Raw genomic sequence first — 26,848 nt, 5'->3', positions numbered from 1 at the left:
CGTATCTATTATTATTATAATTATTTTAATCCAAGGATGTCTGTAGAATCGACATGAATGCAATCACCAAATGATTTCTCCCAAATGAAGCCCTTAAGAACACAGGCTTTCTCGTAAATCAGTTCGAGAATGAGGACCAATATGTCTTGGCGTGCACACTGGTCAAAGGAGACTGATGGACCAAAGAACCGGCACACATGGACTAATGAAAGGCAAAGGACTGTGGACTGTCCGTCTGCAGTGTCTGCACCCTGTACTTCTAGACTTGAGCCTGCAGCTCAAATAAGGAGTAGTTAAAGGAAGTTAAAGGGACTAAATGGTAACAAAATGTAGGAACAAATATGATTGAACTGATTAAATGAAGGTAAGCAGGTTTGAAATGGTTGGATAGTTATTTACTGAATGTGTCTTTGGGAAGTGAAGTAGAAGGATTTCACTGCACTGTCAGGTCTGACTGAGGTCTAATGAACTGATGGTTAATTAAGTACTTTATTAACATGTAGTTCCTCATTAGTTCCTAGGTATTTAATCATTATTATTGGTTAATTAACAGTTTGGTATAACATATAGTTCCTCATTAGTTTAAAGTAATGGTTCTGGTTCACTTAAAAAAAATGTTTGGGTCATTGCAGATGCAGCTGTGCTAGCTAACTCTCTAAGTATTATGTGGATGTACAAACTTCAGTTTCCACTGACAAGGGGGTGAGTACATAATGACCAAAATTATTAGTTTTAAAATGAACTAGTCCTTTAAGTACCAAAGGGGACATTTATCTTTAGTATTGTGTATTATCATTTATTAACTCATTCAGCACCAAACATGTAATATTACGTGTTTCCTCGCCAACGCTTGAGCGCCAAACACGTAATATTACGGTTTTAGATCTTTTCCCTCTGATCCCCGTTCTAAAACATCATCCAGATCATTCTGTGTGTCCCTGGATCGTTTGCCCACGTTTGGAATTGCAATGCCGATCGAATATCACCAGGTGGCAGTATCGCCTACCCTGATAGAAAGGGAACAGGAGAGTCAATGAATGAACCGGACTATCGAGACTCGCTCTGAAGGGGAGGAGCTCTTCCAAAGCAATCGCTAGCAGATCTGCTCGCCTCAAAACCTATAGTGTCCCGTAAACACGTGTAATTACATATAAACGAGTAATCGCGATCGCTGATGGGATCATTGGAATTATTCTTTTTGGATTACCTTCTGGCTAAGGTAAGGACCCCCTATGTCTATTTTACCAAACCTGAAACATGTTTCTGTAACGATCACAGTTCTGTGTTTTACCGGACGTAAAACATGCTCGACAAACACGATCACAGTTGAGTTAAAAACTGATAATCCCCTTGATTATCTTCCCCTTGATAATTTTGTGAAGGCACATGTGTACATGGTATATACCTTTGATTTGGGAGTATTTGGGGTTTCAGGGGATCAACCAGAACGGTTTGGGCTTATTGGATAACACGTTTTATCTCACGATCTATGGAAAAAGACTGGATTATCTTGGAAATGGATGATGTTTAGCGTGCAATAAACTACAAACTACAGTGTGTAGAAACAAACTATTTTGTACATGTTGGACTAGAAATAGTGTCTGTCAAATGAGCCATACTATTGTCTCCATAGCTATAATATAGAATACACAATAGTGTCCGCAAAGATCGTGAAATACCGCAGAAATTGTCATGAAAAGCTGGTGCAGCTGGACAGTGAAGGATGGGGGAAGCCTATGGCGCTCAATGTGTTAAAGGGGAAATATTATGGAAAATAGGTTACAGGTTTTGGCCTAATCTTTGTATGGATTTGGCAGACTGGAATGTTTTTTTAGCTGCTAGGGGAAACTGGTTTATGTACTCCTTGCTGTAAGCAAAGTCGTAAATTATTTTGCTGGCAGGAACACTGCTTACCTAATGTACCTGGGTGTGGAGTAGCCAGGCAGGGAAGAGAATAATGAATTTAAAATGTGGTGCTGCTGCTACACCCACCAGAAACACAGAAAGAGGTGCTGGAAAACAAATCATTAACAACAAATTTCTTTGCAAAGAAAACGTAATAAACATGTTCCACAGATTCAAGAAAGTTATATAAAATAGTGGTCCCCTTTAATAAATAATATATATTATTAATGATACATAATGTCCTTTAATAAATAATATATAAAAATAAAGATACATAATATGTCCTCTTAACTCATTGACCGGAGCCCCTTCCGGGAGATTAGGCCTAGTACGCCAGCGCTTTAATCAATGGGAGGACGGGGATATTTGCGAGTGCTTAAAATATATCTTAAATTATGGCTATGGGTCTAATACACCCGTCGCTTATCAATGACTTGCTTGCAGTCAACATGTACGAAACGGATTGTTTTTTCATCGGTACATTTCCGTTTGATACCGTTTTGAATAAGAGTATAGTTTTGGAGATTTCTAGTAATTCCAGAGACGCGATAATAGCCCTTTAGTGGAATACACAAAACACGTTGTCATTTTTCGGCTGATTTATGAATAGTTTTCAAATAAACGCTAGATTATCTATGGTATTGTGTCCTTATGCACGATACAGAAGCAGGCTGAAAAATCGCTAATCCGTGCCTTGCTCAGCGCCAACGGCACGCACACACACGTTGTGATCGCTGTGAAAAAAAACATCTGATTAACCCAAGACTGGTAACATAGATTCCTTACCTCACATCTGATGTTCTGCAAAAAGATTAATCCAATTCCTGATCGCCATTCCAAATATTGATCGCGTTTATTGATCCAACGTTGAGTGTCCCCAGTCCATCTGTTGTAACGATACTGCATGCCCAAGAAGGAAAACCTGGACCGGAGTTTATTTTTTTATGCACATCCCCAGCCAAACCAATCCAATGATCGGATTTTTGGCCGGTATTTGCCCTTTTGCGAGCTCAGACCCATTCCCAACGATAACATCAGGTTGAATGGATGAAAATTAATGGATATCGCTAATAAAATAAATAACGATTAAAACCCGACTATACTCGTGATTGGCGCTCAAGCGATGGTGAGTTAACCCGACTATCATCGGGTCAATGAGTTAATAAATATATATAATAAAGATACATAATATGTCCCCTTAAATCATTATTATTGTGCCTCCCTCCTAAAGTAGTGTTATTAGAATTTATTTTCTTTCAACAGACATTAGTCATGGATATTTCACTTAGAAAAACGAAAGTAAAAAATCGTCAGTCTTACCTCCATCTAAAGTAGTCTACTAGTAAGCTAGCAAACCACTGCTGTCAACACCACCATTCCTCCCAGGTGTCAGGCTCCCCATTTACCTCCATTCATTTTGAGAACCAAGTCTAAATATAATACTTCTTTTTTTTTATCCACTTTTTCTCCTTATTTTTCAATTTTTCTTCCATCCCAATTTCGCCTCGCCAATTCTCCCTTCAATTCTCCCCTCCCCTGTCTCGAACGTTGCTAGACTATGCCTCCCACTGGTCGGCTGCAGTGAGGACCAAGCCTTGCATCATGTGTCCCCTCCGGTACACGAGGAGGCAGCTGTCGCATCTTTTCACCTGAACAGCGCGATCTCTGTGTCAAGGAGTACAGCGCTTGAGGCTCACGCTGCCCCCGATACTTCCTGATTCTGCTGTACGCACCAACCGACCTGTAGGAGTCGCTGTCCACAATGTCCAATCCCCACCCACCGGCTTTCCCACCCCTAACACTGCCAATTGTGTTAGTATGAACGACCAGCCAAGCCAGTAGCAACGCCGAGAGCTGGGCTCGAACCCAGCATCTCCTGCGTTGGTGGCGAGCGCCTTGCCCACTGCGCCACTTAGCCGCCCTAAATATAATACTTCTGAAGTATAAAGTAACAAATTATCAATAAAGGAACTATTTCTTACCAACTATCAATTTATCACAGAATGTTTAGGATCTTTCCTCCAGCTAATCTGTAAAGACACATCAAATGTCAAAACAAACATATCCCCACCCACCGGCTTTCCCACCCCTAACACTGCCAATTGTGTTAGTATGAACAACCAGCCAAGCCGGTAGCAACGCCGAGAGCTGGGCTCGAACCCAGCATCTCCTGCGTTGGTGGCGAGCGCCTTGCCCACTGCGCCACTTAGCCGCCCTAAATATAATACTTCTGAAGTATAAAGTAACAAATTATCAATAAAGGAACTATTTCTCACCAACTATCAATTTATCACAGAATGTTTAGGATCTTTCCTCCAGCTAATCTGTAAAGACACATCAAATGTCAAAACAAACATGTACCTTTGACTCATAATTGTCTGTTTTTATTGAAATCTGCACAGCAGTAGTTTGTTTATTCTTCAGAAGTATATTTAAACGTGGTCCTCAAAATGAGTGAATGAGGAGTCTGACACCTGGGAGGAATGGTGGCGTTGACAGCTAGACTTTACATGGAGGTAAGACTGCTGTACCTAGACAAGTTCTACTAAAGTGAAGTATCCCATTAAGAACAAAACCCCACTGGTTTCAATAAGGAATGCTAACATGCTAACAGACCTGCTTAACACTTTCGCGGCCACTGGGATGAGTCTAATTAATCTCAAGAGGACCTGGAAATGTAAACAGACGTGGGGCTGTTTGTAGAGCTAAATCTATACTTTATAGTATTGCTATCTGTCCATTCTCATTGTGAATTGAGACCATAAACCATCCCTTCAAAATGGCTTAAAGAAGAAAAAAAATCATCAATACGTTCTCATTTTATAGCGCCGTGAATATAAGCTTTATACCGGATTTGGTCTAGTATATTTCCTGGAAGCAGAGATAATGGGCTAATAGCTAATAACGTTAAATCCAATGGCATTTCGGTTATAGATACGCTCCAGTTAAAACTCAAACTGCATATGATCGGCACGATCCTCACGCATGTATGCATGAAAGAGGGGAGCGGGGGACGTCGTTTCTGATTATTGATTACCAATAACCGCGTTAGCCTCACAAGGCCCGATCGGGATGTACTTTACGTGAAAAAGATCTTACCGTGGTCCGGTGGGATCCCCCCGAGCATTTCCCCGTTATCGATCGCCATCTGGTAGATCGATATGTCCATTGGCTGATGATAAATCCCCTTATTGCATGGTGAAATATGCGATGCAAAACGTAATCCAAGCTACAGGCTGCAGATCCAGAATCGAGCTAACATAAAACTCCATTGAAAGTAAAAAAAAATAGTCCACTGTTCGGCCACAGGGAACATTGCATTATTCTTCTTCTTCGTGTACATTTCCGGCGGACTACGCATCTAGGCGTATTGCCGCCCTCCACATTCTACAATATCCTTCTTCTTCACTGGGTATAATGGCAGATCGCGACCACAAAAGGCGCATACCGCCACCTACTGTACAATCCATTCAACCCCATAACACACAAAACAACAAACCCATCCCTAACATCATCACCCTATCCAAACCTAAACTATGAGTCACTCATTGCCTCCTGTGGGCTGACTCTGGCCTTCTTGAACACTCACCACCCCCTTCCCTAACTCTCTTACTTGATCACTCACAATAACCCCCTTCCCTATCTCCCTTACAACTTCCTCCAATGTCAACCCCTTCATACCCAAGTGTAGCACTGCTGCTTTAATTATCAACTTTAACCTATCTGTCCTACTGCTAACCATCGTTGTTGTATTCACTACTCCTGCCACAAAGGCCACTATATCCAACTTCTCCCCCCACACCCTCTCTTTCTCCTCCTGAACTTCCTCTACTGACAGATGCCCTTTTCTAAAACCCAGTTGTTCCCCATCTTGCTTTCCCTGGTCCTCCTGCACTATCCTTACTGCCAAATGCCCTTCTCTAAACCCCTGTCCCTTGTCTTGATTTCCCTGTCCTACCTTCCTAGCTGCCTCTGCATATGAAATCCTATCTTCCCTTCTCACCTGCTGGACCACTACCTCTCGTTTCATCGCCTCACAACCCCAATACGCTACATTATGCTTCCCACCACAACTACAACACCTCGGCTCCACTCCCCGGTCACAATCCCCATACTCATGCTCCCCACTACATCTAGCACATCTCTGCCCCTTCCTACATGACTTAGCTATATGTCCAAACTCCCGACACCTGAAACACCTCAATGGTTTCGGCACAAACTCCCTAACACTATATGCCAAATACCCTAAAAATACCTTGCCAAATACCCTAAAAATACCTCTTTCGGACTAACCTCACCCTCAAACTGAATAACTATCGTCCCTGTCTCCTCCTTCTCTGCACCTCTCTTCATCCTTTCTACACTCTTAATTTTCCCATTACGTTCGTTACTCCTCAAATCTCCTAACAGCTGCTCTATACTAACCTTAATTGGAATTCCACTAATCACCCCCTTGCAACCACCATCCCTTTTCTCCCCTACTATCACTACTCTACAGACATTCACTTTGCCAATGCTCTTCATTTCCTCTACCTCCTCCTCTATGCTCTACCTGCACTACACTTACACACCCTATAAACAAGTTCCCATCCCCCAACACCTTTCCGTACCTTACCTCTCCTAACTGCGCTTTAATGAGTTTTGACAACTGTCTCGGCTCAATATCCCTAACTCTGTCTTCTCCCTCAAATCGCACCACTACATTCAACCCTACAAAATCCTTCCCTCTGCCCTCATCCTCTGACCCACTCAAGCTATCTCCCCTCTCTTTCTTCCTCTTACTCCCCTTCCCCTCACTTTCCCTACTCTTCTTCCCCACCTTTTTCCACCCTTATCCCCCACTCTCCTCCCCACTACACTCCATACTGTCCCCACCCGTCCCCTTCCCTTTGTCATGGCCATTCTCATCCTGACAACTGACCGCCCTGGACCCCGACGTCTCACCCAGAGGGAACACAGGGCATAGCACACGTCTTCAAATCCCTTTTCCCACATGAACAAGTCATACTCTCTAAATATACAACCGCGAGAGAAAACAATTAAACAGGTAAACAAACTCAGACAAAACATCTCCAACTATTAAACCGAGCCGCCCGCCTCCACCACTGTCTCCAAGATGACGATTTGTGCTTGGGAACATTGCATTATCGCGATAGCGCCCCTAAGAGGATCTGGCCGGTATTGCACTTTGTCGAATTCAAAGAGTAGGGTACATCTGCAGTGCCGCTCGGCGACCTTGAATAGGTTATTAAAATGGAATAAAATCAATAACAACTTGCCACGGATATATCCGTGCTTCTGTCCACAACGGGTGGAATCGAAACACGGAGATATACGTTGTTCGTCCCCATTGTGTTAAGAACCAGAACACATTCAGATTCTAAATGTGAAAGTATCCCTTTAGAAGTTTCAGAGGAGCTACAATAAAAGGAGTAAACATTGAAACAGTAGTTATTCGAGCGCTCGCCCGGTCCGCGCACAATAAGACACAGAGCAGTTAGTTAGTTCAGATGAGAGATCTGTTAACACACACACACACACACACACCTAACTGTACATACATTCCCTCAGAAGCTATTCAGAAATATTATTATTCTCAGTCAGCGTTGTAATAGGGCACCGATTTAAGATCGTCCACCCTCCAAGAGAAAAAAAGAGAACCGACCTAGTCGTAGGATTTTTTTTTTTAAGTGCAGGACGTTCCTCTCCATGAATTAGTGGTCCACCACGTTCGTGAAACAGATTCTTGGATGTATACATATAGTTGAGTTGTCACCTGCTGCTGTTTCATCTTTATGGCTAAACAATTGCCATTGTATTGAAAAACCATAGACATCTTCCATAACAAACAGTTTCATCATATTGGAGGAACGACACATGCCTTCTGATTCATATTACTATTATTAGAGTTGGGTTGACTTGAGTTTTATCAGTATGCTGTACTGATTCTGTACTGCATTACCAGAGTTAAATAAAATAAATCATCTGGCTGCTCAGACCATTTCTCAGGATTGTGGGGGCGTGGTCAGATCACACTTGATTGACAGCTCCCTTTCAGCTAGAGTGGCATTTTATTTTTCCATTCAAAATCACTAAAACGTCCATTCTAAATGATTCTAGAGAGATTATCCAGCTGGTCCCAGGTCAATCATTCAGATGTCTTGGTCCCGTCTACTGCTAAGAAGGCTTGGCTCAGAACAGCAGCTTCACAATGTTAAGATGCTGTCTGTCACCATCCCATAGTGTCACTGTTATCGTAGGAACGCCATGGTAAGGAGACCTGAGAGAGAGAGAGAGAGAGAGAGAGAGAGAGAGAGAGAGAGAGAGACAGACAGACAGAGGAGGTTAAACAGAAATAGACAGAGAGGTCCAGATGATGTGAGAGAGAGAGGAGATAGACACAGAGAGGAACAGAGGAGAGACAGAGAGAGACAGAGAGAGAGAAACAGAGAGGAGAGAGACAGATAGATCATGTATACATATATCACACATATAAGATAAAATATTCCTTCCTTATTGATCTCCTTGGGGACATTCAAGCATCATAGCAGCATGGGGGAGGGGGAGGGGAGGTACAGGTTATTATACACAATAACTTAACCCTTATGTGTTTTCTTAATAATACACTGCTAATATTGTAGTATTATTAGTCAATACATCCAGTGTGTGAATGAGGTGCTTGGCCTAGTGACTAAGGAAGCAACATGTCTGCACAGAGACAAACCTACTGTCTGTGAAAGGAACATCTTTGTCCATTATCCACACAGACACACACACACACACACACACACACACACACACACACACACACACACACACACACACACACACACACACACACACACACACACACACACACACACACACACACACACACACACACACACACACACACACACACACACACACACACACACACACACACACACACACACACACACACACACACACCTTACCCAGTATGTAGGCACAGACCAGTTTCTGTGTGGAGGAGACATGGAGGTAGAATGGAACCATGGAGCTCGGCTCAGTGTGCAGGGGGAGCAATAACACTGTCACACACACCACCCCCACCACCACACACACTGCAAACTGGGACGGACTCCGCGGGGCTGGGGAGAAAACACACAAATTAACACAAACAAACACACACACACACACACACACACACTGCGAATGGTTGATTTGAATTTTTTTTGGTAAAAAATCAAGCACTTTAAGCACTTCAAGGACCGGTCACAGTGTATCTCTGACCTGAGGTCAGCTGTAGAACCCTGTTCTAGACGAGTCACAGTGTATCTCTGACCTGAGGTCAGCTGTAGAACCCTGTTCTAGACGAGTCACAGTGTATCTCTGACCTGATGAGGCAGTCTGCTGGAGACTTCCTGCTGTCCTCTGTGTGGGGACCAGTAGAGGAGACAAAGGTCCTAACGGTGCCAGTGCTCTCTGGTTACTCCTCTTCTCCTCCGCTCCTCCTCCTCCTCTCTTCCTCCTTCCCTCCTCCTCCTCCTCCTCGTCTCCTCCTCCTCCATCTTCTCCTCCCTCCTCTCCTCCTCTCAGCTCCGCCCAGATCTCCTTTCCTCCCACCTGCCCCCCCCCTCTCACATCCATGCGGAACCGGTCTCTCCGGCCCCAGTTCCTAGGGGACACGTCCTGGTGGCGCACGACCCTGGGGAGAAAAGGGAAGTTATATCATAGGAGTCAGGAGATTAGCGAGGCTAATGGTGCGGTCGGTCCTCGTCGAGTCTGGTTTGTACACCTTTTCAAGGCAAAATGCAAGCACTTTTCAAGCATTTTCAAGCTGCATTTTCAAGATTTTCCAACATCTTATGCGGCTGTGGTAAATTAAATATTTACCCAAAATGATCATTTCACTTCTTCCATCACATTAAATCAGATGTTATTGTGCTATAAACAACCAAAATTATGTAGAGTTGGCATCATATATAACCTGGCTGAGCCGATGTGTTATGCAGTAACGTACTGTATATCTGTATGTCGTGTATGTTATAAATGTCATGATGAATTGAACATGGGGGACCCTGATGTAGGGCTGGGCGATATGGCCTCTAAATGATATTGTGATATTTTTTGGCCATATCACGATATTTTGACATTTCCTCTAAACTAAAGCACTTAAAAATGCTTGATTTAACCCTTTGATGCATACAGTCACGCCAATATGATGATTATAATAAGTCCCTGCAACATATGTTTGCATTAGTAACCATGAAGATGCTTTAAAAAATAATTGAATTAAAATGTACTAAGAGTAGTCTACTGACACACTAATAAAAAAAATTATTTACATCTAAGGCTACGTTTAGACGGAGAGAGTCTGAACAGAAACCGCAAAAGTCGTCTTACGGTCTCACTTTTAATTTTGCGTTTAGACTAGCGTTTTGGGATGGAATTCTGCGTGCAGACGAGGCTGTAACGACGGAGCCCCACTGTCACACGATTGGCGCGTATGTCACATGACGTGCTGTGAAGACCCGCCCTACTCTGCCTCTGATTCGCAGACTGTGGGTGGGGAATGTGATTGGACCAAAGCTGAGTCACTCACAGACAGTGGGTCCAGTACTAATAGTTGTGATAGCCGCGGGACAGATTCTTGTGTATTTAAAAGTACTACCAATGTAGCCTTCAGGTGATCGCCATGGATAGAATCAGACATGCTTTGTTTACGCTTCTAGGCTACTGGCGCATGCCTGTGATGTAAGCAGTACGCGCGACGAGAGCCTTGACAACCCTTTCATCATCGTTTTATGCGGTTTGACAGTTTAGATGAGAGCGCAAAGGTTTATCGTTTCTAGGAATTCCACCCTGGAAGGTGGTCTCACTTTTTTACGGTTTCACCCCGTAAAAACGCAGTTTCCGTATAAACGAAAGGCACATCCGAAAAAATATTTTTGCGGATTCACCTGCTAGCATTTCCGTCTAAACGGGGCCTAAGACCATTTATATAAAAACTCTTGGGTGCCTAAGACTTTTGCACAGTACTGTGTTTTCTATCCACTTTAGCCAAACATACACATATATATATACACACTACTGTGAGAAAATAATAATCACACACAAAGGGATTGATTGATTGATTGAAAACTTTATTAACAGATTGCAGAATGGGTACAGTACAGTACAGCTCAATACATACAATTGTTAAGGGGATGTAGACCAGAGAAAGACTTTCGTCTTGTTTACATCAGGGTCCCCCATTTTCAATTTATCGTAACATATATGACATACATGACATACAGATAGACAGTACTGCTACATCTATATATTTATGACATACCAGATTTGTAAATACAGTACTGTTTGTGATACAAAGAGAGTCCAGAAAAAAAAGTATATACATTTGACGTAGAAACTGTACATTGGATTGGGTAGGTGGGGGGGGGGGGGGGGGGGGGGGGACTGTACATTGGAGGTGGTTGGGGTTGGGTAGGAGTGGGGGGGCGGGAGGTTGGGTAGGAGGGGTGGGTGGGGGACACTGTACACTGTACAACTGTACAAACAAAACTGTACATTGGAATATTGACAAGACCATACTTGGTAATTTACTGTACATTTACAGGGGCCAGTTTCGAATTGCAGTCTCCCGTAGGTGTTTTTTTAGAGTGTTTTTGAAAGTGGGTAGTGATTCACATTCCTTTACAGCTTTGGGTAGGGCGTTCCACATTGATGTGGCATAATTGCGAAACGTGTTTAGTCCCTTGTTTGAGCCGAATCTGGGTTTAACATGATTTGTGGAGCTCCCTCTGGTGTTGTGATCGTGGTATTCACTGACCTTTGGGAAGTATTTTGACATGTACATGGGTACCTTGGTCGTGTAGTGTATCTTGTAGACCAGGCCCATTGCAAGTTGCTGTACTCTGTCGTCTACTCTAAGCCATCCTAAGTTGTCAAAGTGGGCAGGGGTGAGGTGGGTTCTAGGAGTAAGGTCAAGCAGTAGTCTGACCAGTTTGTTTTGAGATGTTTGTAATTTTGTTTTTAGCGCCTTTGAGGTGCTTTGGTACCATGAGGTGCAAGCATAGTCGTAGTACCCTTGAATGAGTGCTCCTGCCAGAGTCTTCAGGGTATTCTTGTTTACCAGTGAGGAGATCCGGTACAAGAATCGAGTTCGTTGGTTGACTTTTTTTATTACATTGGATGCCATTTTGTCACAGGAAAGATTTGCCTCTAGGATGGAACCCAGGTAGGTAATATCTTCTTTCCTCGTGACAATATTGTCACCCACTGTAACTGAGAAGCCGTCGGTCTTGCTGAGTTTGTTATTTGAACCGAAGAGAATGGACTCTGTTTTGCCCATGTGTAATGATAGTTTGTTATCAGCAAGCCATATGCAGATTTTGCCTAGTTCTGAGCTGAGGGTTTTTTCAACCTGTAACTTGTTCTTGTCAGAGACCAGCAGGGCTGAGTCGTCCGCAAACAGGAACAAGTTGCAGTCACAAGCTGACGACATGTCATTTGCATAAATTAGGAACAGTAGCGGACCTAGTATGCTTCCTTGTGGAACACCACAGCTTACTGTGAGGGGGGGGGATAGGGTACCGTTTACCTCCACCATCTGCTCTCTCCCCTCCAGGTAGGATTGCATCCAGCTCACTGATAGACTATCAAAACCAATTGCTTTTAGCTTGTCAATCAGAATGGTGTGATTGACAGTGTCGAAGGCCTTTTGTAGGTCCAGCATGACCATGTCGCAGTATTTGCCCGCGTCCACCTCTTGTTTGATGTGGTTGTTTAAATAGAGAAGGCATGTGTCAGTGGAGTGGGATGTTCTGAAGCCAGATTGGAATTCGTAGATTAGATTTTTTTCCGCAAGGTATTTTTCGACCTGTTCGTATACAATTTTTTCCATGACTTTCGAGATGGAGGTAAGGATAGAAACAGGGCGGTAGTTGCCTGGGTCTAATTTACTGCCTTTTTTGTGCAGAGGGGTCATTCTCGCGATTTTGAAGTCCTTGGGGACGTGTCCCTGTTTTATGGAGAGGTTTATTATGTGTGTGATGACTGGGGTGATGGCGGCTGCTGAGTCTCTGAGGAATTTGGAGGGGATGTTGTCATGGCCAGTGGCCTTGTTAGGTTGGAGGGCGCTCAGTTTTTTTGAGTACCTCATCTGTTGTTACCATTTCCAGTTTGAAGTCGTCTTTGTGAACCCCTAGGTTCTTGTAGTATGCTACTATGTGTTCTACCCCATAATGCCCTGAGTGGGAGGGTAGTTTGTTTACCAGTGTTGTGGCTATGTTTGTGAAGAAACTATTTAAGTAATTGGCTACATCCAGCTTTTCTGTGATGAGCGTGTTGTCCGTCTTTATGTTTATGTTTGAGAATCTGGTTTTAAGTTTTTTACTGCAGCATAGTTTGTTATTGAGTAATTTCCAAAGTTCACGTGGTTTGTTTTTGTTTTCCTCGGTTTTGTCATTGATGATTTTTTTTTGCTGTTCTGATCATGGAGTTTACATCATTTCTTAGTCTGTTTCTTTCCAGTTTGAGTTCAGTCACGTGGGCTTGGAGTTCACTGCTCGTGCTTATGTTAAGCTTTGACTGACTTTTACGAAACTCAGAGCATTTTTTGTCTCTGGTTTTCATAGCGGTCAGTATTTCAGCGTGCATCCACGGCTCAGCGCGATTTTTTACCCTGGTGGTTCTTAGGGGGGCCATGTTGTTTAGTATCGTTGAAAATTTTGTTTTGAAGCCAAGATAATGGCTTATAGCAGACTTAATGATTTTAGAATATTTCAGATAATGAAATTAAATGTTTATATCATCAACTATCCAGTTAGTATTTATACTGTAACGTTCGGCTACTTTAAATCATTGAATGTAGAGAGAGAGAGAGAGAGAGAGATTGATTGATTGAATTGATTGATTGAAAACTTTATTAACAGATTGCAGAATGGGTACAATACAGTACAGCTCAATACACACAATTGTTAAGGGGATGCAGACCAGAGAAAGACTTTCGTCTTGTTTACATCAGGGTCCCCCATTTTCAATTCATCAGGACATATATGACATACATGACATACAGATAGTCAGTACTGCTACATCTATACATTTATGACATACCAGATTTGCAAATACAGTACTGTTTGTGATACAGAAGGAGTCAGGAAAAGGGAGTATATACATTTGACGTAGAAACTGTACATTGGAGGAGGTTGGGTGGGGGGGGGTTGGGTACACTGGGATATTGACAACCATACTGGGTAATCTACATTGGAGGTGGTTGGGGGGGGGGGGGCACACTGTATAAACAAGCAAAACTGTACATTGAGGGGGGGGGGGGGGAGACACTGTACAAACAAACAAAATTGTACATTGGACTATTGACAAAACCATACTAGGTAAATGACTGTACATTGGCAAAACTGTACATTGAGGGGGGGGGGGGGACACTGTACAAACAAACAAAATTGTATATTGGACTATTGACAAAACCATACTAGGTAAATGACTGTACATTGGAGGGGGTTGGGTTAGGATATTTACAGGGGCCAGTGTTGAATTGCAGTCTCCCGTAGGTGTCCCTTGAGAGAGGTTTTGAAAGTGGGTAGTGATCCACATTCCTTTACAGCTTTGGGTAGGGCGTTCCACATTGATGTGGCATAATTGCGAAACGTGTTTAGTCCCTTATTTGAGCCGAATCTGGGTTTAACATGATTTGTGGAGCTCCCTCTGGTGTTGTGATCGTGGTATTCACTGACCTTTGGGAAGTATTTTGACATGTACATGGGTACCTTGGTCGTGTAGTGTATCTTGTAGACCAGGCCCATTGCAAGTTGCTGTACTCTGTCGTCTACTCTAAGCCATCCTAGGTTGTCAAAGTGGGCAGGGGTGAGGTGGGTTCTAGGAGTAAGGTCAAGCAGTAGTCTGACCAGTTTGTTTTGAGATGTTTGTAATTTTGTTTTTAGCGCCTTTGAGGTGCTTTGGTACCATGAGGTGCAAGCATAGTCGTAGTACCCCTGAATGAGTGCTCCTGCCAGAGTCTTCAGGGTATTCTTGTTTACCAGAGAGGAGATCCGGTACAAGAATCGAGTTCGTTGGTTGACTTTTTTTATTACATTGGATGCCATTTTGTCACAGGAGAGATTAGCCTCTAGGATGGAACCCAGGTAGGTAATTTCATCTTTCCTTGTGACAATATTGTCACCCACTGTAACTGAGAAGCCGTCGGTCTTGCTGAGTTTGTTATTTGAACCGAAGAGAATGGACTCTGTTTTGCCCATGTGTAATGATAGTTTGTTATCAGCGAGCCATATGCAGATTCTGCCTAGTTCCGAGCTGAGGGTTTTTTCAACGAGAGAGAGAGGGCGAGAACGCGCGAGAGCCCCCCCCTCGGGTTTTGTTCTAGGTTTGCGTTTTGATCGTCTAAGCTGCCGTAGGTGATGATGTCACACTCGAATGTAAACAGGAATAGTTTAACACACGGAGATGGAAACTGGATGATATAAAGAAACAAATAACCAATAAATATGAAGTTATGTTTAAACTTCTGTTGTCAAGCGTTGTCAATATAACCCACCCCCTTTCCTCACGAATGGAACTAGTGTTGTGGAGTCCGCTTTGAGCATTTTCCAGGGTTAGCAGCTAACGCTAGTTAGGTTAGCATAGTCCTCATGGATAACTTGGTTAGCAGCTAACGTTAGCCCATTGCTCGAGTTTGTAATTCCAATAGTGTATTCTGCCTGTTACTTGACTATTTCGATTATTGAAGTGGTATTTTTATAACGAACATTTACGGAGACAGGTGTGGAGTCTTGTAGTCTCAAACTTAGTAGTACCTGGCGAGCCAGGTCGAAAACACGTTAATAACATCCATGCTCATTGGCTCACCTTTCATGTGGCTCGAAAGATGGTAAAGATCTGCAAGTCCTTTCTGCATATGTTGCACACGGCTACTCTGGGATTTTCTCCTCTTTTTAACCATGACTTATATTTTATATCTCCAAGCCAGAGCTCATTAAAACGACAGCCTCCCGGCATGTTGGCCACACACACACGCGCGCGCGCTGTTCTCAGATGGCACAGGTAAAAAAAACACTACAGGTCGAGCCCAGCCACATTTCATTTTGCGTGAAAGGCGAACACAAAATAGGCTCGCTCGAAGTCGCTCCGACTTATTTAATTTCTTTGTCTAAAAAAAAAACTATTCAGTCAGATAGCGATTTATTATGAAAGTATAAAGTGCAATTACAATTTCAATAACTTTCCAGCACTTTATACACAATTCAAGCACATTTAAAACCTTGAAAACAGCACATTGAAATACAAGCATTTTCAAGGATTTCCAGCACCCGTACAAACCCTATTATGTATCATGTAATGATGGTAAATGCAAGGTGACAGCTTGTGTGCTAGTTAGGTTGTAAAGTGAGGACCATCAGATTCAAGGCAGCAGATTCAACTTTTTTTTTTCTTCATGCAGATAGTTTGAGTGACCTGCATACCATTTGATTGTGTAATTAAAGATATACATGATGTATATTATTACATTACTATATTGAGGTGAGGTAGAAGACATACAGTAAGCATGTGGGGGAAGTTACTCTAAATCCTCAAGGGTTCCTCCTGGTCCTGCTGCTCCTACATTTAAGTACTGTACCAGTAGGAACCATTCAATATTTTGTACAGATTCATACAAGGAAGTTACACTGTAAGTTCCTGGAAATTACAGGGTAAATGTCTGGGAAGTTATCTATCTATCTGCGTTTCCCAAACTTAGGGTCGCGACCCAAAATGGGTTGCCAATAAAAAATATATATATATATTTTAATAAATTATTTTTATTTTAATTTATTTTTTTTTATATAAAAAAGCTGTAGATGTGTTGATTCAGTTTGGCACCACATACTTATGTGAATCTGGGTTTTTTACTCTAGCATACCTGAAAAACAAATACAGAAACAGACTAAATGCTCAGCATGACCTCAGAATAGCACTTTCAAAAACCAAGCCCAGAATAGATCTGCTGGTTGAAAACTTCAACCAGCCACATACCTAGGGTTGGGCACCGAAAACCGGTTCTAATTAGGAACCGGTTCCTAACTTCCGGTTCTGGAACCGGAAGTAACATATCTGCATTTCGGAACTAGGCAAAATCTGCATATGGCTCGCCGACAACAAACTATCATTACACATGGGCAAAACAGAGTCCATTCTCTTCGGTTCAAATAACAAACTCAGCAAGACCGACGGCTTCTCAGTTACAGTGGGTGACAATATTGTCACAAGGAAAGATGAAATTACCTACCTGGGTTCCATCCTAGAGGCTAATCTTTCCTGTGACAAAATGGCATCCAATGTAATAAAAAAGGTCAACCAGCGAACTCGATTCTTGTACCGGATCTCCTCTCTGGTAAACAAGAATACCCTGAAGACTCTGGCAGGAGCACTCATTCAAGGGTACTACGACTATGCTTGCACCTCATGGTACCAAAGCACCTCAAAAACACTAAAAACCAAATTACAAACATCTCAAAACAAACGAGTCAGACTACTGCTTGACCTGACTCCTAGAACCCACCTCACCCCTGCCCACTTTGCCAACCTAGGATGGCTTAGAGTAGACAACAAGAGTACAGCAACTTGCAATGGGCCTGGTCTACAAGATAGACTACACGACCAAGGTACCCATGTACATGTCAAAATACTTCCCAAAGGTCAGTGAATACCACGATCACAACACCAGAGGGAGCTCCACAAATCATGTAAAACCCAGATTCGGCTCAAACAAGGGACTAAACACGTTTCGCAATTATGCCAAATCAAGTTCCCCTTCTTTGCAGGGCTATAACTTTTTAAATTCTATTGCTAAATTGCCATTATTATGGCCCATTCAATGTCCTATATGTATTGTTCAGGGTGTAGCAACGTTAAACTTTTTCATTCACATATTCATACTAAAATATGGTCTAAAGTATAAGTATGTTTTTATCGTTTTCTGCAGCTTTCTTCAGAACGTGATTTATAGCCCTAAATGCATTATATTGATGATCAAATACAGTTTGGTAGGAATCTGTGCGAGATAAAAAGTTTCAACTGGACGTGGTTCTAGAAGTTTCTACGCATCATCTGATGATGACCGGATGGGCGGGGGATCGTTTATAATTCCGTGGGCAGCGTTAGATGATTCATCCAGAGTGGGTCATATGTTCATCAGATCAGTTAGTATAGAATACGTTAGAAAATAACGCTGAATCTTACCGTGGCTTCCTCGCGCCGCTGGCAGATGAGCGTGGAACAGATTTTTTTCTATTATGGGATGTAGAAATGCCCGATCCATTTCCAGGTTGTATAATAGTATATACGTCCAAATAACGTTGTTTATTGAGTTAGGGTGAGCAATCTATTATCCAGTGTTTCAAAATGGAGTCGCGGGAGCTATAGCGAGTGGCCGGACCACATATGGATGAGCACTACCGGTTCAAAGGTTAATATCCGGTTGGCGATCTGCCGATCGGCCACCAGATGGCGCTCTTGAACCGCTAGAGAGTTGAGAGGAGATCAGCAGTGTGTCTCAGGGCTCCGGAAAGGAAATATGATTTCGATGACAGATTTTTGAAATATTGACATCAAAGACGAGTTACGGCGTCTTCGGCAGAATGAGCATGGCTCGGAAAGACGTGAAAACTCGTCCGCGGCGATCATAGTGTTAATCAGAATGTTGCTCAATGTTGGGGTTTAAGGTTGAGGGACGGAGGGAGGGGGTAAGAAATGGAGAGTTGAAAAAGGGGTGAGAAATAGAAAGGAGAGTAGAACATGTTTGTTCATTTAAAAGTGTTACAAAATTGTATGTACATATGTTATGAGGTGGTGAGCAACTTAACATTACTCTGATTATTGCTGTGATGTACTTTTATAATTAAATAAATAAATGTTATATACATTTGAAATTCATGGTTTGTTGTGTTCTTTATCAGTAGTTTATAAATGTATGTTATGGCAATTCATGATGTATTTTTGTAAGTTTGGGTCCCGTGAAAACACCAAATTTCTCTTTTGGGTCTCGAGCTGAAAAAGTTTGGGAACCCCTGATCTATATCTATCTATCTACTGGTGCAGCTTAAAGTGGAGATGAAGCAGTGAGCAATGTGATCCTAGTTTGTTTGTTGTGTACCTTGTGTAAGACAGGGTTCTATAATCAAATGTGAAATCTCTTATTTGTCTGAAAAATCAAATATAATATCCCTGTTTTCAACATGGGCGCCGCCATTTTGTTGCTGACGTCATGGCTGACGTCATGCCACTGGTTGGGTGTATACACTGCCTATAGTGAATGGGTCAGTCAGTAAATAAAATGTTGCCTACAAAACAACGGGACCGCGGTGGTTCTGTTTGTATTGCTCCTGGCTGTTCAAACTAATTTTACCATGTGAGAGAGAGGAAAGTTGGTTAATTTCCACAAACTACCAGTGAAAAAAACAGTGTTGTTGGCATGTTGGCTCGGGCTGGCTGCACTCAGGCGGCGCGACCAGCCTGTTGGACAGGGAAGGAGGATCTGCAGAGAACACTTCATTGCCTTGGATTATGTTGTTGGGGTGGGATGTTTGTCCAGAAGACCACTAATCAGCTGAAGCCGGACGCGGTTCCCTCGGTCTTCGACAAACAGACCGGCGTTAGCTCTCGGGAGCGATCGCTAGCTAGTTGGCACCAGCCGGCGACCGGCGTTAGCAACCGGAGCGTCGCGGAGCATTCAGCCTGCTGGCTACCTAGACCCACTTCAACCAGCGTCGCGGAGCATTCAGCCTGCTGGCTACACAGCTTGTCGGTGTGCTGGAGCCTCTGCAAGCTAACGGTAGCTGGCTACACAGCTTGTCGGTGTGCTGGAGCCTCTGCAAGCTAACGGTAGCTGGCTACACAGCTTGTCGGTGTGCTGGAGCCTCTGCAAGCTAACGGTAGCTGGCTACACAGCTTGTCGGTGTGCTGGAGCCTCTGCAAGCTAATGGTAGCTGGCTACACAGCTTGTCGGTGTGCTGGAGCCTCTGCAAGCTAACGGTAGCTGGCTCCAGGCTCCAGCACACCGACAAGCTGTGTAGCCAGCTACCGTTAGCTTGCAGAGGCTCCAGCACACCGACAAGCTGTGTAGCCAGCAGGCTGAATGCTCCGCGACGCTGGTTGAAGTGGGTCTAGGTAGCCAGCAGGCTGAATGCTCCGCGACGCTCCGGTTGCTAACGCCGGTCGCCGGCTGGTGCCAACTAGCTAGCGATCGCTCCCGAGAGCTAACGCCGGTCTGTCTGTCGAAGACCGAGGGAACCGCGTCCGGCTTCAGCTGATTAGTGGTCTTCTGGACAAACATCCCACCCCAACAACATAATCCGAGGCAATGAAGTGTTCTCTGCAGATCCTCCTTCCCTGTCCAACAGGCTGGTCGCGCCGCCTGAGTGCAGCCAGCCCGAGCCAACATGCCAACAACACTGTTTTTTTCACTGGTAGTTTGTGGAAATTAACCAACTTTCCTCTCTCTCACATGGTAAAATTAGTTTGAACAGCCAGGAGCAATACAAACAGAACCACCGCGGTCCCGTTGTTTTGTAGGCAACATTTTATTTACTGACTGACCCATTCACTATAGGCAGTGTACCAGCAGTGTATACAACCAGTGGCATGACGTCAGCAACAAAATGGCCGCGCCCATAATGCTAAATGCTTCAGAAATGCACACAACAAATCGTTTTTTCTTAGAAACTGCTTATTTTTATAACGTGATTTCTTCTGTGGCTTATCTAAATACTAATGTGATGCTATGAATATGTATTTATCGCACTGCTTCATCTCCACTTTAATGTGTCGTCTTCCTTTATTACGGTCTCTGGTTTTCACTTTTGTTTATTACACATCTCCTCCATCTAACCTCCTCAGCAAGACACAAGAAATTGCATGTGTGTGTGTATGTGTGAGTGTGTAGTGTGTACACTTACAGGTCGACGCAAGACTTGGCTCTTACACTCCCCTCTGCCTCCACCACCCTGTAGAGAGAGGGAGCTGTACACAACACTAGAGAGAGAGAGCGAGAGGAGACGTGTATTTGTATTATAGAACACCTACATTACTATACTACTCCAACTACTACTATACTACTAATGTTGTTGTACTAATGTTGTTTTGTATATGTGTAATATGGACCTCGAGTCTGAAGTAAAGTCCTCATCATCATCATCATGATCAATATATACAACTACTGCTACTACTATACTAATCATAATAATACTATATAAACCTACTGCTACTATACTACTACTACTGCTACTACTAATACTATATACAACTACTGCTACTACTAATACTATATACATAGTAGTTTATACATATACAAGTATTCAGAGAGAGAGAGAGAGAGAGAGAGAGAGAGAGAGAGAGAGAGAGAGAGAGAGAGAGAGAGAGAGAGAGAGAGAGAGAGAGAGAGAGAGAGAGAGAGAGAGAGAGAGAGCGAGAGAGAGAGAGAGATATGCCTGATTGACAGACAGACAGACAGGTAGATGGTAGATAGATAATACAGTACAGACAGGTATAGATATACAGACAGACAGACAGACAGACAGACAGACAGACAGACAGACAGACAGACAGACAGACAGACAGACAGACAGACAGACAGACAGACAGACAGACAGACAGACAGACAGACAGACAGACAGACAGACAGACAGACAGACAGACAGACAGACAGACAGACAGACAGACAGACAGACAGACAGACAGACAGACAGACAGACAGACAGACAGACAGACAGACAGACAGACAGACAGACAGACAGACAGACAGACAGACAGACAGACAGACAGACAGACAGACAGACAGACAGACAGACAGACAGACAGACAGACAGACAGACAGACAGACAGATAGATAGATAGATAGATAGATAGATAGATAGATAGATAGATAGATAGATAGATAGATAGATAGATAGATAGATAGATAGATAGATAGATAGATAGATAGATAGATAGATAGATAGATAGATAGATAGATAGATAGATAGATAGATAGATTTTATTTTATTAGGGATCCGCATTAGCTGGTGCCATAGCAACCAGCTAGTCTTCCTGGGGTCCACACACAAAAATAAAATACAAAAACAATTATTATTGCAAAAACAAAATTATTAAAAGTCAGTACACACAATGCATAATGAAACTACTGTAACAATTAAGATAGCTACAATTACATTAGTGTAAAACAAAAACAAAAAATTACTTTACAGTGTTAAAAACAATTTAAGATTATTTTAAAAAGTGAATCTACTGTTTAATGCAGCAGAGGTTTTGAGGCAGGTTATTCCAAAGAGTTAATGCTCTAAAAATAAAATATCTCCTTAAAGCGTTGGTTTTAGGACCTGGCAATTCAAGCTGCCCACTACTGGAACCTCTAGCGTAATGCTTGTGCACAGTATTCCTAAAAACAATCTGATTATGTATAAAAACAGGAGTTTTACCAACTTGAACAGCACAAGTATATTAAAAGACAATCTATCTAAAAGACAATCTATCTAATCGATAGATAGATAGATAGATAGATAGATAGATAGATAGATAGATAGATAGATAGATAGATAGATAGATAGATAGATAGATAGATAGATAGATAGATAGATAGACTGACTTACTCTTAAAGCTCAGAGGGAAGGTGTAGGGGTTGTATAGAGTCAGAACTCTCCTGTGGGAACTCCTCTCATTAGAATAGAACACCAGCTGACTGGGGAAGAGGAAAACTGGTAGTGGAGACGCCACTTCTCCTCTCTCCTCTCCTGCTCTGATATCTCCCCTCTCCCCCCGTCTCTCCTCTCCTCTCTGCTCCTTCTCTCCTCCTCTCATCTCTCCCCTCTCCTCTCGTCTCCTCAACCCTCCTCCACCTCCCCCTCCTGCTCGTTCATGGCTCTCCTGGCTTCTCATTGGTCCCCCTCACATGTAATCCTGCCCACAGCCATGCTCTGAGGCTCTGAGGCTCCGAGTGGCTGGCTGGCAGTCTGATGTCACACTGTCGCCATCTGGTGGAGAGAAGACGACAGGACGGGACATTAAAGGAAGAAATGTGTGCAGATTCAGAACATAGTACTCCTGCAACGTTTCCCATTATGTGAAGGTCCACCACAATATCTGACAGGCCCACCACAATGTCTGACAGACTCACCACGATATCTGACAGGCCCACCACGATATCTGACAGGCCCACCACAATGTCTGACAGACTCACCACGATATCTGACAGGCCCACCACGATATCTGACAGGCCCACCACAATGTCTGACAGGCCCACCACAATGTCTGACAGACTCACCACGATATCTGACAGGCCCACCACAATGTCTGACAGACTCACCACGATATCTGACAGGCCCACCACAATGTCTGACAGACTCACCACGATATCTGACAGGCCCACCACAATGTCTGACAGACTCACCACGATATCTGACAGGCCCACCACAATGTCTGACAGACTCACCACGATATCTGACAGGCCCACCACAATGTCTGACAGGCCCACCACGATATCTGAAAGGCCAACCACGATATCTGACAGGCCCACCACAATAATGTGACAGGCCCACCACAATATCTGACAGGCCCACCAGTGCCACCACGATATCTGACAGGCCCACCACAATATCTGACAGGCCCACCACAATATCTGACAGGCCCACCACGATATCTGACAGGCCCACCACGATATCTGACAGGCCCACCACGATATCTGACAGGCCCACCACAATAATGTGACAGGCCCACCACAATATCTGACAGGCCCACCACGATATCTGACAGGCCCACCACAATATCTGACAGGCCCACCACAATATCTGACAGGCCCACCACAATAATGTGACAGGCCCACCACGATATCTGACAGGCCCACCACGATATCTGATAGGCCCACCACGATATCTGACAGGCCCACCACAATATCTGACAGGCCCACCACAATGTGACAGGCCCACCACAATATCTGACAGGCCCACCACAATGTGACAGGCCCACCACAATAATGTGACAGGCCCACCACGATATCTGACAGGCCCACCACGATATCTGATAGGCCCACCACGATATCTGACAGGCCCACCACAATATCTGACAGGCCCACCACAATATCTGACAGGCCCACCACAATGTGACAGGCCCACCACAATAATGTGACAGGCCCACCACGATATCTGACAGGCCCACCACAATATCTGACAGGCCCACCACAATACCTGACAGGCCCACCACAATAATGTGACAGGCCCACCACGATATCTGACAGGCCCACCACGATATCTGACAGGCCCACCACAATATCTGACAGGCCCACCACGATATCTGACAGGCCCACCACAATATCTGACAGGCCCACCACAATATCTGACAGGCCCACCACAATGTGACAGGCCCACCACAATAATGTGACAGGCCCACCACGATATCTGACAGGCCCACCACGATATCTGACAGGCCCACCACAATATCTGACAGGCCCACCACAATATCTGACAGGCCCACCACAATGTGACAGGCCCACCACAATAATGTGACAGGCCCACCACGATATCTGACAGGCCCACCACGATAATGTGACAGGCCCACCACGATATCTGACAGGCCCACCACAATAATGTGGCAGGCCCACCACAATATCTGACAGGCCCACCACAATATCTGACAGGCCCACCACAATAATGTGACAGGCCCACCACGATATCTGACAGGCCCACCACAATATCTGACAGGCCCAACACAATAATGTGACAGGCCCACCACGATATCTGACAGGCCCACCACAATAATGTGACAGGCCCACCACAATATCTGACAGGCCCACCACAATAATGTGACAGGCCCACAATATCTGACAGGCCCACCACAATATATTCAGGCCCAGCACAAATATCTGACAAGTCAGCCCCATAAACAGCACTTCAGTACAGCTAGTACAATGTACTATATTGTACTAGTTATCTATTGGTAATCTTATCAGTACAGCTAGTACACTTGCTATAATGTACTTTGAATCTCTGCCTCTCCATTCAAACAGTAGACAGATAGCTTGGTAGACACTGAATGTTCAATGAGTGTCCGATGTATTATGTAATATATGGATACGAATGCAAGAAAATGTCCAACCACAACGACACATTAGCAGCAGCAACATAGTTTGCCTCCCAGTACTGGGCACTTTAGAGATATACGTTTGTTTACATTCACAGAGCCTGCAGTAACTGAATGAATGAATGAATGAATGAATGAATGAATGAATGAATGAAAACTTTATTTAACAGATTGCAGAATGGGTACAATACAGTACGGCTCAATACACACAATTGTTAAGGGGATGCAGACCAGAGAAAGACGTTTGTCTTGTTTACATCAGGGTCCCCCATTTTCAATTCATAGTGACATTTATGACATTACACGACAACATACATGACATCATGACATTTATGGCATAGGGACATACATGACATACAGGTATATAGTAGTTACATTTGTGACATATACGATATGCAAATATACAGTAGTACTGTTACCCATAGATACTAACAGAGATTATAACTCTGTCCTGTTCGCTTATCGTTATCAAATAGGTTGACAGATTGACAAGACTGCTTAGAGAGCAAATGGTTGTGGGTTCTGCTTCTGGTACAATGCCCTGAGCAAGGGCACCCAGCGCCCATACAGTGATGTGACCAAGCCTGCTCCAAGGACCGAGACTGGAGACTACTAGTAGCTACTACTAGCTAAAATAAACACTTAAGATAATGGGAAGCTACTAGTACCACTAGCTACATAATCTGTGATTATAATTGTAAAAAGCCTACATACAGCTACAGGTTAACTAGCGTTCAAATCATCTGTGATTATAATTGTAAAAAGCCTACATACAGCTACAGGTTAACTAGCGTTCAAAACACCAGTAGACTTGACTAGTGCTTCATGTCTAACTGTAAAGCTAGCATTAATAAGGAAACGTAGATTAGCTAGCTAGCAACAGTTCCTCAACTGAGCTCGTGAGGCTACAGCTGGAAAACACAAGACACTTATTCAAGACGTTAAAAAGCTTCACAATTCACTCGAACGAAAAGTAGTAAAGCATCATTTTCTTCTGAACCAGAATAACATCTTTAGGACACAAACTCACCACCTACTGGGTCGCTGCCTCAGCTGCTTTGGGTGAAATTCGACACATGTTCTCACGGAAGGCAGCGGCAGGGCTGATCAAACCAGAAACTCTACCTCCAACAGAGGGTGCAGCTGAACAGCATTCTCCGTGCCTACCTACAAACCCAGGACTGGATCCTTCTGCAGAGTATGTCTCTGAACCCCAGTGACTATGGATGGACATTAGGTGTACATGGCTATGAGCCAGTCCCAACACTAGACCCCATGGCTCCTGAGGAGCTACTGCAGTTCACAAGCTGCAACTGTAACGGAGATTGCAGCTGCAAGAGGAATGGCCTTAAGTGCATCTCAGCATGTGGAGTCTGTAAAGGAATTTCATGCAAGAATTGTGGTCATGATGTTGGTGAGTCTGGAGAAGACTCAGAGATTGACTCCTGAAGTGATCAGCACTTGTAACTACTTATAACTACAAATAAAGCTACTTTCGAATTTAAATATAAGAGTGGGCGTGGCCTTTTTTCAACGAGGAATGATTTGAGTGAAAAATACATCATTACAATCAACTCAGAATCATGAAAAAAAACATAGTTTGACCCCTCATAAGTTACCCAATGCCAAACAGAACATTTGAGATTTTTCGGAAATCGGTATTCGGTACCTCAACTTTGAGCAGTTGTTATGAAAAAACATACAGGATTTGAACTTCAACTTTTTAATACATCTTACTACACACCTTTACAAACACATTAGTGAAGAAATTGATTGGTAAGGATTTAGTTTGCAGATTTTCATATATTTCCCTTACTTTAAAGCATGTTGGAGTACTTAAATT

General features: G+C 43.5%; 1 protein-coding gene across 1 annotated transcript; it reads right to left on the bottom strand.

Moving 5' to 3' along the window:
- Positions 1 to 6,850: 6,850 nt before the first annotated feature.
- LOC311230774 (motile sperm domain-containing protein 1-like) lies at positions 6,851 to 26,385 on the bottom strand. Its single transcript, XM_084317133.1, has 6 exons — positions 26,036 to 26,385; positions 22,524 to 22,904; positions 20,835 to 20,910; positions 9,264 to 9,574; positions 8,862 to 9,017; positions 6,851 to 8,185 (listed from the first exon to the last, which is right to left on the bottom strand). Exons 2-6 carry the CDS (start codon positions 22,807 to 22,809, stop codon positions 8,157 to 8,159), a joined length of 858 nt encoding a protein of 285 aa, XP_084173259.1. The 5' UTR covers positions 22,810 to 22,904; positions 26,036 to 26,385; the 3' UTR covers positions 6,851 to 8,156.
- Positions 26,386 to 26,848: the final 463 nt, after the last annotated feature.

The sequence above is a fragment of the Notolepis coatsorum genome, assembly GCF_963971535.1.
Source record: "Notolepis coatsorum genome assembly, chromosome: 1".
NCBI classification, from domain to species: Eukaryota; Metazoa; Chordata; class Actinopteri; order Aulopiformes; family Paralepididae; genus Notolepis; species Notolepis coatsorum.
Note: the sequence above shows the minus strand (reverse complement) of the source record. Positions and strands in the feature narration are given on the sequence as shown.

Excerpts from the sequence above, each read along its gene's own strand:
- LOC311230774 (XM_084317133.1), bottom strand. The coding sequence starts at position 22,809 with ATGAGAAGCCAGGAGAGCCATGAACGAGCAGGAGGGGGAGGTGGAGGA. Across the intron at positions 9,575-20,834 it reads GCCAAGTCTTGCGTCGACCT|GGTCGTGCGCCACCAGGACG; the intron begins GTAAGTGTACAC and ends TTTTCTCCCCAG. Across the intron at positions 9,018-9,263 it reads CCAGCAGACTGCCTCATCAG|CCCCGCGGAGTCCGTCCCAG; the intron begins GTCAGAGATACA and ends TTTTCTCCCCAG.